The sequence below is a fragment of the Syngnathoides biaculeatus genome, chromosome 15, assembly GCF_019802595.1.
Source record: "Syngnathoides biaculeatus isolate LvHL_M chromosome 15, ASM1980259v1, whole genome shotgun sequence".
Classification (NCBI taxonomy): Eukaryota; Metazoa; Chordata; class Actinopteri; order Syngnathiformes; family Syngnathidae; genus Syngnathoides; species Syngnathoides biaculeatus.
The window spans coordinates 20,202,230-20,219,868 of record NC_084654.1 but is presented as its reverse complement, the minus strand read 5'-3'; the positions used below and the strand labels follow the sequence as shown (position 1 = coordinate 20,219,868).

Below are 17,639 nucleotides of genomic sequence, written 5' to 3'. Positions count from 1 at the left end.
CAACCCCATTGTTTTTATGAGAGTCTTGTATGATTGTGTTTATGGGAAGCGCGCCAGTGGTTATTTATGTCCCCCTCTAAAGCCAAATGACACTGTCAGCACAGGGTAAATTGTAGTTTGCCAATAGTGAGCACGATAACATACTGTAGTGGCAGTACAAGACAAGTGTAGAGTATTTTAAAAGCCAGACGTAAGTGTCTTGTCCAATATCCAAATTTTTTTATGAACTCGCATTTTAAATGTACAAACACTGAAACCATCGGAAAGAATTCCAAGAATGAGCAAGAAGGTCTTTCAGCGGCACACTGAGAAGCATTCTGCGCATTAGCGTCAGGGAAATCCTGCTGAAATGAGCCGCGCGTACAGCGGCGTCAGGAAGAACTATTAGCTTCTAATGCTCGCTAGGAAGACAGGCACAGAATAGTTGGGTGTTATGTTCAATCACGTGCTCAAAAAGGTATTGTTTTACGTGTTCACATCGATGTTAAGAGCGTTAGCTAGTCGCAGAAAGCATGACGCTAGCTATCTAGCTAGCAAGCAGGATAAGGTTGCTCGCGAGTACCAGTATTGAGTTTACCTTGCCCAACGGTGGGAATAAAACAGGTGACGTCAGCAAGTCTGTAAATTGTGGGACCTTTAAAACACTTTATTGTACTGTACAAAGTCGGCTTTTATGTACTCTTCCTGGTAAACTAGTGTGCAATTGCTGGTTTTATTTCCACCCACAGGGCAACTTTTCATGCTGATCATACAGCTTCACTGTCACTTGAGGAATTAGCCTCGCCGTTCCGTTACTTTCGTCAGGATGTGCAAGAAGAGCATTTAGGCCAAAAAGCACACCATTGCGTTAACAAATTCAACTTTATTTACAGCTTTTGTAACAGTCAAAGAAAGGGGGGGGGGGGGGGAGTGTAAATACAATGACAAACAAAAAGATGGCAGCTATTCTCCCTGAGCTTGACAACAAAAACAAAACAATAGTTATAGACAGAGGGAAGGGGTAAGGAGTTTAAAAAAAAAAAAAAAAAAAACATCCCGTGCACAGCCCTAATGCCACACGAATTACAATCCAGAAGAACAAGTTGACAGAAATGCTACTTTTTTGACATTTGTGTTAAATGGTCTACATATGAAAGCTACTTGGTGACGGAAAAAAAAATATATATAAAAGTACGGCTGCTTCGGAAGAAAACGAGTTGGAAGAATACAAAGCTTCACTTGCGACGGGATCCATTATTTTACTGTATAGTCTGTCATTAGCTCATCGCGGAGGAAAACCACAAAATAAAAAAAAAAAAAAAGAAAAAAAATCGTAATTTGCATGCGGTCGCGTCGTAAGGCTTCTCTTGGCGGGCAAATAGCATCCCGCTAGCACGTTTCCCTCCTTTCCTTCGCTCACTTGCTTCAAAACCGCCACAGTCAAGGGGAAAAGTCCTTCTAGCACATACAGAAGTTGTCAACAAGTGTACAGGTTTCGCTCTAGTACACTGACCCTTAAAATTAATTTCCGCATTTAGTAAATATTCTCGATATCCATTCGCTAGTATGCTGCTTCTCCTCGCTAGTAAGAAAAATCACCACACTTGCAGAAAGGCCACCTTACTTGTAATTTTTTCCCCCTACTACTAGTTATACAAGTACAAAAACCTAAATAAACTGATTCACTCACTAGTACAACTACTCAGCCAAATTCGTAGTCTTTGGACCCTAGTAGGCATCTGTCCCTCCCACTAGTAGTACATCATTAGTAACATATCCTACTAGTATGCCAAAGCCGTCACTCGTGTGCAGAAATGTCAGAATAGTAGAAGGCAGTGGGAAAAAAAAAAAAAATTACATCAAAAAGATCTACTAGTGCGATGGTCAAAGATGTTAAGCATATGGTCCTTGATCTGGATATCCAGGGTGTTGAATAAGTGGTCAAACAGCTGTTAAGGTCCTAGTACACTTCCTCCTCACTAGTAGGACACCTATTAGTATTGGGGAAAACCTGTGCACTAGTTATCTGGATGGTACTAGTTCTTCTAGTGAGATTACAAGAATCGTTGTCCAACATCTAGCACTTAGATGTCAAATTTCAAAACAAAATCAGAAAAAAAATAAATCCACCACATTTGACACCCACGACAATAAACAAAAACAGCAAAACCTTCTCGCGCAAAGACAAAACACTTAACAGCAATCCAGAAAGTGAACACACAGCTGTAGGGTTAGGGACAAGTTCTGCTTTTGGGGGCGGCAGGAACCATTTTTTTTTTTTTTTTTTTGGTGGGCCCCAAGCCGAGGGCAGTCTCACCGCAAAGTCTTTTGTCACGTGTGTGAAGTGGGTCCAACCGTCTTAGCGATGGGACAGAAGGGTGTATTGCTTTTCTTTCGGGTGGTGTCAGCTGGAAAGGTTTAAGGTGCAGCGTGACCAGTGCGTGAACCGGGGGGGGGCGGGGAGCGGGTGACATCGGAAGTTGCAACGTGGCTCCTAGCGCTGGCAGTTGGCGGTCACCTGTCCGTTTTGGATGACTCCGCGGTTGGCCTCCTCTTCGTCATCGTCGTCTTCTTCGTTGACCAGGAACTCCTCGGGAGGCCAGCGCAGCTCGCCGCTCTCCACCTCGCCGTCCGTGGGCTCCACCACGATGGAGGGCAGCCGGTCTTTGAGCTTACAGCAGCGCTCAAAGTCCGACGGGTCAGGGAAGATCTGCGGAGGCCAGCCGGCAGTGTCAAAACGTGCCATTCCCCACACAGACGTGCAGTTACAATAAAGTAGTGCTTTGACTTAAGCGTACTCCAAATAGCATTTGAGTTAGCTTACAACAGTTAATTTCTTCATATTCTATATGTTTTGATAGAGTACCACATGGGGAGAAGTGGTGGTCGGGGGCAAATCCTATTAAAAAAATATTCTGGGGTAGCGGATTATCGGCAAATCAGTTCATGTCAATGGGGAAACTTGATTTGCATGCGAACGATTTTCGTTACAAGTCATGGAACAAATTAAACTCAAGTCAAGACCCTGCTGCGTAGTTTGAGGCAGTACGTTAGACTCGTAGTTAGCAAGTCTGCTTCACAGTTCTAAGGTTTTGGGTTGATTTTGAGGATTCATTCAATCTACTAGTGGACTGAATTGTTTAACTAGTGAAGAAAAACAGCATACTACTAGTATACAGAGCTGAAACAACTTGGAACTCGTTTGGAGATGTCCAGCTTCAGTACCAAGTACCGTTATGGACTTTGTCCTCAGGGATGTAACAGTACATCATAAATCAGATTCTCCCCCCACATTACGTTGGACAACAAGGCCAGTACAGTAACTGCCTCAACACTGTCGTCACGAAACTTATACAACAGAGCTCAGACCTCTTGCTAGCATACATCACGGCTAGCAGTAAGCTCACTCAGATCAAGCAGTTTAACTGGAACCGTGACCAGATCAAGGTACATACACACCAGTGATTTCTGGAGTACCCTTGCACCCCAAGGCAATCGGATATACCACATGGTTGCTGACGAATTCTTTCCGTCACTCTCTTCTGACGCTAAACCCGAGCTAGCCCACGTCACGAGTTACAATCGGTGGAAAATTAAACAAGTTACGATGGACTTTGTGCTAAAAACGGTCCGTCGTGTTTTGCAGGCGGGGGGGAGGCGGGCGGCAGGCCGAGCGGCTCCCATTTTATGAACTCATTTCGGTAAAGATTATACAAGGGCATAATAATCGATAGTAAACTGCCCCATTCGGGGGAAAAACAAAAAAAAAGAGTGAAATGACATCCCATAAAAGTCACCGGAGAGTTGAACATTTCATTGGGGTTGGGGAGGAGCTCGAGGACGGAACACCGAATATGATCGAGTAGTCAAATATTTGACCAAAGTCCCGGAGGCGAGAGATTATTTGAGATTTAAGAACCTCCGATTTTCTTCGTTCTCATGAACCGGTGAAAAAAAAAAAAGACCCAGGGGGTGGGGTAGGAAACAGGTCCAAGAACAGAATTTTTTTTTTTTTTTTTTAATGTTTGGACAAAGTAGATGAGTATTTTTAGACCTGCATATTTCACTGGGAGACGTTTGAGGGTGGTGGGTCAGCGTCTGGGCAAAGTGCCGAGTGGAAAGTAAGCATTAGCTGAGATGAGAGCGAGCGAGAAGGGATGCAGCTGTGTCCGAGCTTCAAGGAATTCCATCAAACGCATGAGAAGACGGCAAATATGTCGTCTTCTCTGCGGACTGTGAGAATTTATCAGGTCGGGAAAAACACGAGTCCATCACTGGTGGAGTTTGTTCTCACTAAAAGTGGGTACGCGAGTCAGGCGGCGAATGACTTTGCCTTTGGACGTGCGTCACAACTCGTTTCGCTTACAGCGGCAGGAAGCGACGGCAGAGCATCAGATGCTATTTTGGGATCGTTACGTACCAGCAAGACCAAAAGCGCCGCATTATATTTGATAAACTCGCAGTTGCGAATGCTCACGCACTTGCCGTGGCATGTCAAATTTAACAAAGATACACAAAGGCTCCTCAGTTTACAATTGAATTCCGTTCTTACGGCGGCGGCGACGTAACCCAAAGTCAGAACGCACTGCTGTCTATCGCAGTTGTCACGTCAGATTTATCATAAATTTATTAAAAAAAAAATATATATATATATATATATCCAAGCCACTAAAGCAGATACACCTCAATCACATAGAACACCAGACACCTTCCACCAACTGTTCTACCTCGCTTGGACCCGTTTCTTCACTTCCTTACCACATTCTCCATTGCTCTGTGGTGAGGCCGGCCGTGATGTACGGATTAGAGACTGTGGCACTGAAGAAACGACAGGAAGCAGAACTGGAGGTCGCGGAAATGAAGATGTTGAGGTTCTCGCTCAGTGAGCAGGTTGGATAGGATTAGAAATGAGCTCATTCGAGGGACAGCCAAAGTTGGATGTTTTGGAGACAAGGTTCGAGAGGGCAGACTTCGATGGTTTGGACATGTCCAGAGGCGAGAGAGTTGAATATATTGGTAGAAGGGTGCTAAGGATGGCGTTGCCAGGGAAAAGAGGGAGAGGAAGACCAAAGAAAAGGTTGATGGATATTGTGAGGGAGGACATGAAGACTGTGGGTGTTAGAGAGGAAGATGCACGAGATAGGCTAAAATGGAAAAAGATGACACGCTGTGGCCACCCCTAACGAGACAAGCCGAAAGGAAAAGAAGAAGAAGATCCAAGCCACTATACCGTGGATAGGGAGTGTTTCTGAAGACCCAAATGGTAAATCTACAACAGGTCAGTTTCAATTTTCGTTTGAAGGTTCCCTTCATGAAAGATTTGGGGAATTTCCAGGGGGCCCGACCCGAATGAAATCCTCCAAACGGTAAGTCACCAAGTTCCAACCACATTTGTACAGGGTCTACTTGGATGCGGGCAGAGCCTCTGAATTTCGTGTTCCCCGGCAAATTAAAAGAACTCCGCTCCAAAATCGGTGCTTATTGCATAAGCGACTCAGCCCTTAGTCTGCTCAAAGATGTCAGAAGAGGTATTTCAGGCTTCTTGGTACAGAGTTTCTTTAATGAGCGTCTCGAACCGTGCGAAAACCCAAAGTGCGATGCACCCAAGTACACAATTTAGTACCCCCTTTGCACCAGTTCCCCTAGCATCTTTTTCCCCCAATGTGATGAGGCAGCTGGTCTGTGTGAAACGGCTAAAAGGAAGTCAGCAGCTTCCTCTGGGTCGAGCTACATCCTCTTCAAGAGGGGCATCGACGGGCATCGCTAACAGACCAGCGGAGGCGACGCCGGCATTCCAGATCGTAAACGCTGCGTCGTATTAATCCCTCGGTGTCTACGCTAGGTGCAAAATGTGACGGCGGTACAGCAGCTGCGCGCTTGGATGACCTTGTTGAGATGACGGTGAAACAAAGCCGCTACAAGAGGCTTGTCAAGACCACCTGATGGCCGAACGAGTCTGGCTCCGGTCAGCTGCGCTAATTTATGATTTCCAAAGAAAGGAATCGTGCGCCACAGAAACCCAATTTCTTATTTTTCCCCACTCGACGAGGAGTCTCAGTGGGTCGAACTCCGACTCCAGTCAGAATTTTCTCACCTTTTGTCCCGGCCACAAACTAAACAGCGCTTGTTTTGATGATCCTTTGTTCGCAGTAGTCTGCAAACGAGGTATTTTCTGCCAGAACACTATCAAAAACAACCCCCACCCCAAAGACTTTCTTTCAGATCCAAACAACAGTTCCTTTGAACTCAGGCCAGACTATATTGTATTAAGCAGCTGGCTTTGTGGTCTATAGTAGACCCTCATCTATTTGCGCAAAAGGCAAAAATATGGAAAATTGCTGCCCATTATAAGGGCATTGAATTTTTTTTTTTTTTTTTTTTTTTAATCCAACCCCCCTCAGAAAGATGTTTTTGGATTTAGTCCCCACCCATACAAAAAGAAAAAAAACTATTTTTTTGTTTTTAATTGCGAAACCTAATGGGTTAACCGATTCATGGGCAGGGTGGCAATTTTTTGCCTTATTGGAGATAAAAACTCGAACAGGCCACAATCAAGGAAATAACATTTTTTGTTTATAGTTCAGTTATAACTAATTTATAATCTCGTCCCAAAAATGGGACGCTGCCCGTGAGAGGGTACTTGGGTTTTCTTAGTAGATCGTCCCAAAAACCAGAATAAAACACTTAAATATTTTGATATAATGCGTGAAAATAATGTCCCAAAAACGGGACGCTGCCCACAAACTTGTTTCCATAAAAACTTGATAGGGCCAAACTTTTTCAATCTTGGCGATGATTTAAAAACTCTGGATACAGAAAAATTTGTAAACTGGATGTAGATAAACTGACTGGCAAATAAATGGCGCTCAATTTTAGCAAGACTTTTCAAGTTTTTGACCAAAAGTAGAACAGTCTTTTCATGACAACGATCTTAACATCGGTACGTTTATATATTTAATGTGTGCAGAACGTACCTGGAAGGAAAGTCTGTCCTTGGAGGGACTGAGCCTCATGTCGTCCATGGGGGTGCTGTTAATCATCACTTCAGTCATATCTCAGACGGGCACAAAAAAAAAAAAAAAAAAAAACTGAACTGCAGGGAAAGAAAAATGGCTCGGCGTTAAAAGCGGACCGTTAATCAGCACGTATTAACGGCAGCGTTTAAGTCTTTAATTGAAACATTCAATAGTGACCCAATTCCCACCCCGTGCACAGAACCGAAACGCTGCGGTTCTCGAGCAAAAAAATATCGCGAGACATTTTTCCAGATCTTTGGAAGACGGCGGATTAAATGACTCGGAGGACCAATCAGTACAGCACGTTAAGCAAATTAATTTGAAGTACCACAGATGCTAGCGGAACTGTTTGGTGTCAATTTTTTTCAAGAAAACTGTAGAACGCTGCACTATTGCACCCTAAAAATACAAAAACGGGATAAAGGTCATTTATGGTTACAATATCTGCAATATTTTCACGCATCGAAGGTGAACTTCAGCGTTCACGTACTCTGTTTTCGCACAGTATTAACAATATCAAGGTCCGGCCGGAATACAGCGACGCGCAATGTGCTCGATGTTATGCACCGCGGAGGTGCACACTGTTGTTGCACTGCACCACAGTCATTGTGAGAGCGCACCAAGGGGTGGGGGGTGGGGGGGGGTAGCGGCGAGGGGAGGGGTGCGTGTGGTATTCAACTGGGGTAGGAACTCTATGCACTCTTGTTCCATCAAAGCTTGACCAAACTTTCCGAGTAGCACGAGGTTGCCTGCAAGTTCAGTTCCGCACAGAGTCTTTTTGAGCGTTTTTTTTTTTTTTTTTTTATGTCGCCGTTTTTACGACGACGACTGGCGGCGGCGGAGACCCGCGGCGCAGTCTCGGGACGCAAGCGCTCGGCGGCCTTCTCGCGGTCTATTTATGGTCGGCGGCTGCGAGCTTGGACTTTTGTACGCTCGCCCGAGTTAAAAGAAAACCGTGACAGCGTTCGACGTGAGATTTTGCTTGACCCACTTTAAATCTCCGTCGCGTTTATTTGCGGATGTAAGCGAGGTTCGCCGATTAACACGATTTACAAATAAGTGCAATTATGTAAATCAATTCACCGCAATCTAAATGCTATTTATAAAGGAAATTGTTGCTTCCGTTTAAGAACTTTTTTTAATGACCATTACAGACACGGATTAAAGCAAACAGAACGCGCTGAACATTACATTGTAAAACATTGCAGCAAAGGAATGTGCGAACATAGGTCTGGCTTGTGTCAGACACACTCCGTGAACCGACAATCCTCTTGAGCGAGAGGTCAGGAGACCTCCAGTTGGGGCCAAAATCGCAGACAGGGTTTTTGCACACCACCACCAGGGACTTGATTAAAGCGCGGACTTTCAAGACTCATTCACTGCCTGCTGGCCCCTATCAATCTTTTTAGGGGTGACCGCCACAAGCCAGCGGTTTGGGGTCAAGCTCTAAAACAGTCGGCACCCCGGTTTGAGATTTTCCACATTCGCGGCAAATGTGTTTGTCACGCTCCACGCAAACACACAAGACTGAAAATTTTTACATTCCCCCCACAACTTGGGCTCACCAGTCTGTATCATGGCTCAAAGTCTAGTTAGCGTTAGAATGACCCCCTGGAGGAATGTCGCTCGAAAACAGCTTGTTCAAACCAAAACTACCGTAATTTCCGCGATTTTTCCACATGCTTTCAACACTGCGGTTTATGCGGTGATGCAGCTAATTTGTGCACGGCCACAAGGGGGCACTTGAGCGGAAAAGGTAAGAGTGAGACCGGTGGAATATATGTGTCGAGGAAGTGACTTTTGCCGGTATGCTTTTTTTTTTTTTTAAACCGGCTCTGTTAGCGCCACGCTAGTGGTTAGCACCACGCTAGCATGTTGCTGCCACGTCTTAGTGATTTAGGTATTTTTTTTTTTATAAACCGGCCCCGTTAGTGCTGTGCTACTGTGTAACCGCCGTAGCTGTTTTTTTTTTTTTTTTAATTAAACCAGCCCTGTTCGTGCCACCATGTTGTTGCTATGTTAAGCAAAGTTTTCAAAACTTTGAAAACGCTTTTACTCTCTCAAGAGTGAGATCGGTGGAATATATGTACCGAGGAAGGGACTTTTACCGGCCCTGTTAGCGCCGCGCTAGCGTGTTGTTGTTGTGTTACTGGCATGTCTCAATGATATTTACTGGGAAGTTTTATTTTAACTGGCCCTGTTAGCTCTAGCTTTAGCACTAGCATTAAAAAGTCTGTGTACCGTCCGTCTTTGTAAATATCTTCAATGTGGGCACTTGCGGCTTTTACACAGCTGCAGCGTATGCATGTACCAAATGATATTTCCTTTACAAATGTACTGGGTAAAGCTTGTAATCATGGGCGCTCTGTAGGCTGGAAATTACAGTACCTTTTTTCCCTATTTGGGCAGGGGTTTAGTTTTTTTTTTTTGCAGACATGTAATCCTAAATTTCAGAGAGAAAAGCGCAGCTGGCTGAATTCCCCCCCCCCCCAATAATCCAGTGGTTACTTCAAAAAGGGAGTTCTACACATTTCCGGCCCACCCGCGATAGGTTAAAAATCCGCAACAGTGTGATGAACTTTTTTTATACTCTTCCCACATGCACGTAAAACCCTGGGCCTGGTGCTGCTATATGGAATGGAAAATCTGCACGGGAGTGTCTGGATGTGAGCAGTGGTTGACAGTAGCTAGGGGCAATTTCATGTGTCCACTTAATTGATGTTGCATGTTTTGGGATGTGGGAGGAAACCGGACTGGCCGGAGAAAACCCACGCAGGAACGGGGAGAACATGCAAAACTCCACACAGGCGGATCCGGGATTGAACCCCGGGAACTGAACATTGAGGCCAACGCTTTCCAGCTGAGTCCACCGTGCCGCAAGGAAGACAATTAAGGCAGAATGTGTTCCTTGTGAAATAGAAATCAGGAAGGAAAAAAAAAAATGTACTGGAAAATGGTGTATTAGTTAAAATAGACAAATCACAAGATGCCTTCATGACCGTCGTAAACCACAGTTGACATTTAAGATAGTCAAAGCCATCTCAGACTTGGTGAGAAAACCTCGGGGCGAGAGAGTCTTTGGAGTTTTAGGGACGAGACGTAGCCAAAATCAACTTGAACCACAACGACCGAGGAGGAGAAGAACATCGCGAGCCGATGTCATTGTAAAAAAAAAAAAAAAAAAAAATGTACAGGAGTCGCCGTGAAAAAACGGCCGAAATTCCCGAATAAGTGCCAGAGTTTCCCCGCAACCTTGAATTAAAAGCCGAACGGCTGCACTTCAACTACTCATTCTATTTCAAATATAGTTATGGAGAAAAGGCAAGAGAAAAATTCTCAAGCTCTCAAAATATGTCTACATTTTGATGGCTTTGTTTTATATTGGTGTGACTCAACCACAAGGCAACAGGCAACCCCAAAAATAAATAAAATTTCTGTTTCACATTATGACACTTAACACCGCTTGGTCACAAGAAACACAAGTCCGCTAAAAGTACACTATGACAACATACTAAATCATTTCACAGTCAAGGAAATTCATGATATAGAACCCTTAAAAAAATAAAAAATTCACAAAAATGTGAGAAACACTAATTACAATGACAAAAATAAAATCTAAGGATCTTGCCCCTGCACCAAAAATGTAAGAATTTGCAAAATATTTTTGCAAAGCAGGTATGTTTTATTCATGTAAAGAACAAATTTTATTTCTGCTTGCTTGATTTAAAAAAAAAAAAAAGAAAAAAGCAGAGGTGAATCAAAATCACTTCAACTGTAAATGATGCATCTTAAAACCCAAATTTGCTCCTCTTCAGGATCCAAATGTGCGTGTAGAACTTCATTTAATCCACTCATCCAACAAATGACTTTGGATCGATTGTGCTCCAAAAAGCTGAACTTTAAAAAAAAAAAAAAAAAAAAAAAAAAAAAAAAAAAAACATACCACCGGCGGTCCGATGACAAAAGAATCAGCGTTGGACGTGAGGACACGCACGGTTAAGCTTCAGCTTGTCTGTCTCCAGCGAGTCCACTCAAATGAGCAGTTCTGAGGGGAGCGGGGGGGGGGGGTATTAGTGGCATCACATGACATGAGTCACTAAGTGGCAGCTGATTAACCCCTACAGCCCAAAAAACTGCGAAAGACTGCAACTGCTTTTTAATCACTTTTTCCAGTCCCTGATTACACAAGTTTTTGATCGCTTCTGGAAAGTCTGACATCAGACGGGGCGCAACACGGTCGTGAAACGGCGAGCGTCAACCAGTTGACTCATTTCAAATTCATGTCAGTGGCATGAGGAGGCATGGTAGGCAAAAAATGTTCAAGACTAAAGAATTGTCCAAGAATTGGAACGTCGTCAACCCATCCTGGCTGCTCAGTCCAATATGGATTTTGGGAAAATATACACGGACCAACAACAGGGACGCCACGCACACAGTGTTCGGTTTCTATTTGAAATGAGTTGCCTCCCACCATATGGCAGTTACACATACCTGCCTCACTTCCACGTTAGCAATTTACTACTACTACGAAGTTTTACTTTACAACAACTTTATTTACGCTAATAATCTGCTATTACCGCCGCTACTTTTGAGATAGGGCAAGCGTGTAGCTTAAAAGGGAAATTCCGGTGGTTTGGCTCAACAACGTATCCAATAGGTCATGTAAATATGTACAGTATCTTGATCGGGAAGATGGAGGAATACTTCCATACAGATTTGAACCTGTGGCTGTAAATGTTGAATATTCTGAGGGTTCTTTGGGCGGAATGACGCCGCGCGCTCACTCGCTGGGGAGCTAGCTCACGGCTACGCCGCGCGCTCACTCGCTGGGGAGCTAGCTCACGGCTACGCCGCGCGCTCACTCGCTGGGGAGCTAGCTCACGGCTACGCCGCGCGCTCACTCGCTGGGGAGCTAGCTCACGGCTACGCCGCGCGCTCACTCGCTGGGGAGCTAGCTCACGGCTACGCCGCGCGCTCACTCGCTGACTAGACTCATTCCGCCCGAAGAACCATCCGAATATTCAACATTATTTACAACCACAGGTCCAAATCTGCACGGAAGTATTCCTCAGTCTTCCCGATCAACCGATCCTGCCGTTTCTTCATCAGATGAGGATGAATCAGAGAAATCGGCGCTGAGGTTAACGGTGTCCCATGTAATCCAGCGTTTGGTGCGACACCTCATACGTCACGGCCGCAGGCTCATGTGACTCTCCAAAATGGCGGCGCCCTTGAAGATTAGTAATTGTCGATAATAATCTTCTCAAAACACCATAAATGAGAGGATTAACATTACATTGTCAAGATATACAACATATGACATGACCTATTAGACACATTGTTGATCCACACCAACAGAAATTCCCTTTAATTGTTTTATAGTTGCTAGAAAATGCGGGTGAAACATTTGGAATTTCCTGAATTTATGTATAAAATTCTCAAATTGTGATTAAAAAGTAGGAAAAAAAAATACACAACGTGGTTTTCACATGAGGTATGTTCACATTTGGCAATACTTAACTCAAAACCAATGTGTTTTTGCTAGTTAAGCTACGTCTACGATCCCGTTGCGTCGGTCGGACTCTCGGTGGGCCAACTGGGCCGTAAACGAGAGTTCACACTTTCTACCTTCACTACTTCCACATTCGGCGCATCAAGTATTCCTTCCTCACTCGCGTGAATGAGGAAGCGGGCAGTTTCAAAGCACCTGTCGGAACTTTAAACGTCCAAAATCTTTTTTTTTTTTTTTTTTTAAACAAAAAAGATGACACCACAGAACGTCCAAAAATAATAGATTTTTTATATTTACACCTACTTATGCTCCTTAGCATAGCATCCGCAGCTATCCTGTGTTCTGCGACTTAAGTTTCGGGGTGGTACCAAACGGGGGTCGCCAAATCCCCCACCCACAATTCGTTTTGACAGTTTATGTTTAAAAAAAAAAAAAAGCATGAAAGTCAACTTTTCTTTCCTCATGATGCTGTGGATTACATAACACAAAGGGTGGGGTCTTTGGATTTAAGTTGCCCCCCCCCCCTTTTTTTGAACACTTCTATGACAGATGGCTACAGTTGTGGACTAGATCATTGTCACTATTTCCTATAAGGGGGGGGGTGCTTGATGTTCCTCCACATGTACTTTGACGACTACTTTAAAAACTCAAGAAGTCACATGGCTCACAGACCTTGAGGGTATCAACAGTTCCTGGATGGAGTGGCATGACCCATTCCCGAGACCTGAATCCAAACTAGCAAATTTGAGCCTTTTTTTTTTTTTTTTACTGCCGCTTCTGCCTCTCCCTTCCCGATTCTCTCCTGCTTGGCAAGGATGCCACCATGGAGCTTACAGACCCAAGCCCGTTGCTGTACGGATTCTGAACCGGATTGACCGTCACAAGATCTGAGTTGGACCACTACCCGGAGACGACGACGTGAAGAAAGAACAGTCATTTAAATACATTGACAACCACCAGAAATAAAAATGGTCGAGCGGCAAACTACTATGACAAAAAAAAATAATAATTTGAGAGATTTATCTCAATTGTGATTTCATCCTTGAGCGGGATGCAGAGGAGGGACACGCAGGCATGCTAAAAGGAGAGCGGGTGGGTGGGGCGATGAAGGGGGGGGGGGGGGATGCTCAGGGAAGTGCGACAGTGACGACCTGAGGAGCGGGAAGAAAGATAAACACTCCGGCCTTGCCAGTCATATTTCTGCACGGGGATCGTATAAACATCCTGCTTGGCTAAGAATAACAGAACATTTGGCTAATAAAACATAACGGGGGCACAATGAGGAGGAAGTGCGCGCAAATAAATCCACCTGGAAGGGAAACGCTGCATGGAAACCCATTTGAGCATTTATTGGATGATCCTTGATTTCTAAACAGATACGCTAATTATCCGCACGCATAAGCTAATTAAGAGAGTTAGCGTGATGAAGTGTGTTCAAGTGCGGTACTGGTACCGCTAACGGAACACGGGCTTTCTGCAGTGGTTAGCCAAAGAATCACTGCCTAATAAGTACAGTTGAGTTCTATTTAAGTTTTTAGTACAATTTCAAAGTCTGCTCTCACGAACCTCATCTCCAAAACATCCAACTTCGGCTGTCCCTCTAATGACCTCATTTCTAACCCTATCCAACATCTTCATTTTTGACACCTCAAGTTCTGCTTCCTGTTGTTTCTTCAGTGCCACCGTCTCTAATCTGTACATCTTGGCCGCTGTTTTATAAACTGTGCCCTTCATCCTAGCGGAGATTCTTCTGTCACATAGAAGACCAGACACCTTCCGCCAGCTGTTCCACCCTGCTTGGACCAGTTCCTTCACTTCCTAACCACACTCCATTTGCTCTGGATTGTTGATCCCAAGTATTTGAAGTCGTCCACCCTTGCTCTCTCTTCTTCCCCCACCACCCCTCGGCTAATCTTCATTCCCCTCCTTTCCAGCACATGCCTCCATCTTTCTAATTGTTCCTCCACCTGCTCCTTGCTTTTACTGCAGATCACAATATCTGCAGACATCACGGTCCAAAGGGATTCCAGTCTAACCTCATCTGTCACCCTATACATTACTACCGCCGACTGGAAGGGGCTCAGAGCAGATCCCTGATGCAGTCCCACCTCCACCTTAAAATTCTTCTGACAGACCTACGGCACATCTCAACCGCTGTTCTGCTGTTGTCATACATGCTGAAAGGAAAATTAATGATTCCTTTAACCTCAAAGTTGAAGTGTTCGAGTCCCCCCCTCCGCCGCCATTAAGTGCTGTGTTAAACTGTGCATATTGCATAATGTTACAGAAAACTATACACTACCAAGATCTAATGCAAATGAACTGAGAATTGTCTGCAAATTTTCAACTGGAAGTATACTTAAAAATTCTTGACTCTCCAAGTATCAAGTGTTCATCCGGTCTCGGTTCTCGAACGAAAATTGAAAGATTTTTTTTTTGCTTTGGTTTCCGAGCGAAAAATCGGTACTCGAACGGCCTCCAACAAAACCCAGAAATAACAGAACACGCGCGGCCAGACCAGCTGACCCACGACGCGCTTTGTTGTGAATTCCCACCCCGCCGGAAAAAAACAGAATGTGCGCAGCCCGACCAGCTTTGTTATTGTTAACTCGAACAAACACCTGGAAAAAAAAAAAAAAAAAAAAAAACTCCCGGAAATAACATAACTCACGCGGCGGTTGATTCGGTTTTCAAATAGCCTTCTATAACCGATTGTGGTCGAGAACAGAGATTCTGTGGGATTTTTTTTTTTTTTTTTTTTTAAGGGGGTACCTAAACTGGATCATCACAAAGAAACCCTCCCAATCAGTTTCCCCATTCGGATAGCGACAAGAGTCATGCAAAGATTAGACATTAAATGGATTCCATAAAAAGCTACAGTATATTTAACACACCGGTGGCTGAAGGATTCAGCGATGACCACGCGCGTAGTCGGGGGACTTAAAGTGATCCCTTGTGCGGACAAAATCCTCGACGCCTTGACCCAGGTAAGGATTAAATGCATCTGCTTCAGGTCAGCAGGTACAAGCGAAGTGGGTCACATCATGTCAAGATAACCATTATTAGTCACGAAAACAAGTTTGACCCCCCCCCCCCGACTGAAATCCAAATATTTGCACTGCTTTTGGGGGAGGGGGGGGAATGGGGGGTTTGCATTTAGTTCATCTGTACTTTGCGAATGGAAAAAAAAAAAAAAAAAAGTACAGGGAGCAAAGCGCTGTCACGCTGCAGTTAAGATGTCGAGTGTAAACTTCCTGGCGAGGAGACAACCTGCAGAACAATGCTCACCAACAAAACATTTTAAAAAAAAAGCAAAAAAAAAAAAGCACCTAGCACTTCCTCCCCGCAGACAGGAAGGAGGTTCGACGCATAGGCAATAAAAAGTCTCGAAAACCACATAACCATCATCATCCTAGGTGAATTAAAGAGTCAGAGGAACTGGCAGGAGGTGCATTAAATATGAAAAGCAGCAGCGCCCCTCAAGCGTTGATATTAAAGCAGTCCACTAGTAAAATTCTTAAATTAGGTTTTGTCCGTCAGAACTAGTAGTTCTAGCAACAAGCAGTTGTCAACCAGCCCGTTGATTAGCCTTCACTAGCAACATGCAGCTTTGCTAAATAGATACAGTCGATTGATAGCTCAATCTTAAGTGTGTACTAGTAGCCCAAATTTGGCGATCGCAGTCGGGAAAAAAAATAAAATACTTTAAAACAGTAATCATACTAGTGCAATGAATTGTCTTACCGGTGGCGTGGGAAAGAGCCAACTGATGCAGACTGCTGTCAAGCAGCTTTCAGTTTCACACTTGCAACCAAAATTGAAGCCAGTAGTGTACTCGTACGTCTAACGTAAGATGAACAGTCTTACTAGTGAGGAGACAAAAATGGAAACATTTCTGCATTTATTCCATGTGCCTGATGTTGTAGTCATTCAGGTGATGGTAAAATGTGACTAGTAAGACAAAGAAGGTACTAGTACACGAATGCACCATTAAGTTGGACATCCGGGACATGAAATAAACACCTCAAAAACAGCTGACCGTACAGGAGTGCATCCTTTTTTTTGTGACTGCAGTGCACCTGCAGCCATTATACAACTGGGAGGTTTTAGATGGAGGGGGGGGGGGGGGGGAGGACTGAACCACCCTCCTCTCCCCCCCAAAAAAAGAAGAAAAAAAAATACATTTTCATCCCTAAAGGCGTGCCTTTTATGGAATAGAGAGACTATAAACGCTACTTCACACGCTTTATCCCCCCCACGACACTCAGCTTTGATCCTCATTGAATGTTTTTTTAATTAATTGGATTAAATAAAAGTATTGAAATAATTATTTTTTTTTAAATATACCAAAAAAAAAACCAACCCAAAACTTACCTGAATTAGTGTGAAGAAATACAGACATGCATTCGAATCGCACCTGCAGCCAATCTTGCTAATGAGCTTGCGGCTCGTTGGATGTCTCAACTTCCGGTCAAAAAACTCACATTAAAAAAAAAAAATAATATATATATATATACATAAATAAACACTTTCAAATGAGCCCGTGAGCCGGCAGGGTCGTTCCGTTCTGTCCCGTCTCAGTCCCGGTCTGCTCGACACCGCCACTCTCTCGTGCACTTTTTAAATAGGGGGGGCGTGCCCCTGTACGTCGCCGTCCAATTCCTCAATGGCGAGTGCCCCGCCCCTTTACGGACCTCGGCCAATTGGAGCGCCGGCTGAGTGATGGCGTCAGCGCTCCCCTCAATTCGCTTTATTTATATAAATATAGATATTTATATTTATATATATATTTTTTTAAATTATTGTGCGTGCGTGTTATTCTGGCGGTGATGAACGTGGAGATGCTGGGGCAGGATGCTGTCGATTTGTCGTCTCCACCAGGGGGTGGGGGCCGACTAAAATAAACAGTCCCGGCACGTCTGGAAGGACGAGCAGGAAAAAAACTGAATGGCGACGATGATGCCACAAAGTCATTCACGAGATGTTTGCTTTTTTTTCTTTTTTCGAGTGCGCGACATCGCTCCTATCAATATGTTTGAGCCATTAAAATGCAACCACTTCGCGTTTATATGAAAGCGTCGCGCGTGTGACCTTCACGCCTCACAAAATCGCCCGACCGCAGGTGCGCCGGA

At 44.3% G+C, this 17,639-nt stretch overlaps 1 protein-coding gene across 5 annotated transcripts; it reads right to left on the bottom strand.

Annotated features, from left to right (window-relative positions):
- Window positions 1–846: 846 nt before the first annotated feature.
- LOC133513390 (protein LBH-like) lies at window positions 847–17,095 on the bottom strand. Of its 5 annotated transcripts, XM_061844142.1 has the most exons (5): window positions 16,882–17,095; window positions 16,252–16,373; window positions 10,939–11,040; window positions 6,954–7,033; window positions 847–2,689 (listed from the first exon to the last, which is right to left on the bottom strand). In XM_061844142.1, the coding sequence occupies exons 4-5, from the start codon at window positions 7,029–7,031 to the stop codon at window positions 2,474–2,476; spliced, it is 294 nt and encodes a 97-aa protein (XP_061700126.1). In that variant the 5' UTR covers window positions 7,032–7,033; window positions 10,939–11,040; window positions 16,252–16,373; window positions 16,882–17,095; the 3' UTR covers window positions 847–2,473. The 5 variants fall into 5 exon arrangements, with proteins under 5 accessions (XP_061700126.1, XP_061700127.1, XP_061700128.1 ...); XM_061844143.1 differs by lacking the exon at window positions 10,939–11,040; XM_061844144.1 differs by lacking the exon at window positions 16,252–16,373.
- Between the last annotated feature and the right edge of the window lie 544 nt (window positions 17,096–17,639).

What these genes read in the sequence shown, in the direction of transcription:
- LOC133513390 (XM_061844140.1), bottom strand. Translation starts at nt 16,909, where the DNA reads ATGTCTGTATTTCTTCACACTAATTCAG. An exon ending in ATTTCTTCACACTAATTCAG is followed by an intron (nt 7,034 to 16,881) that starts GTAAGTTTTGGG and finishes TGCCCGTCTGAG; the next exon opens with ATATGACTGAAGTGATGATT. An exon ending in AGGACAGACTTTCCTTCCAG is followed by an intron (nt 2,690 to 6,953) that starts GTACGTTCTGCA and finishes TGGCCTCCGCAG; the next exon opens with ATCTTCCCTGACCCGTCGGA.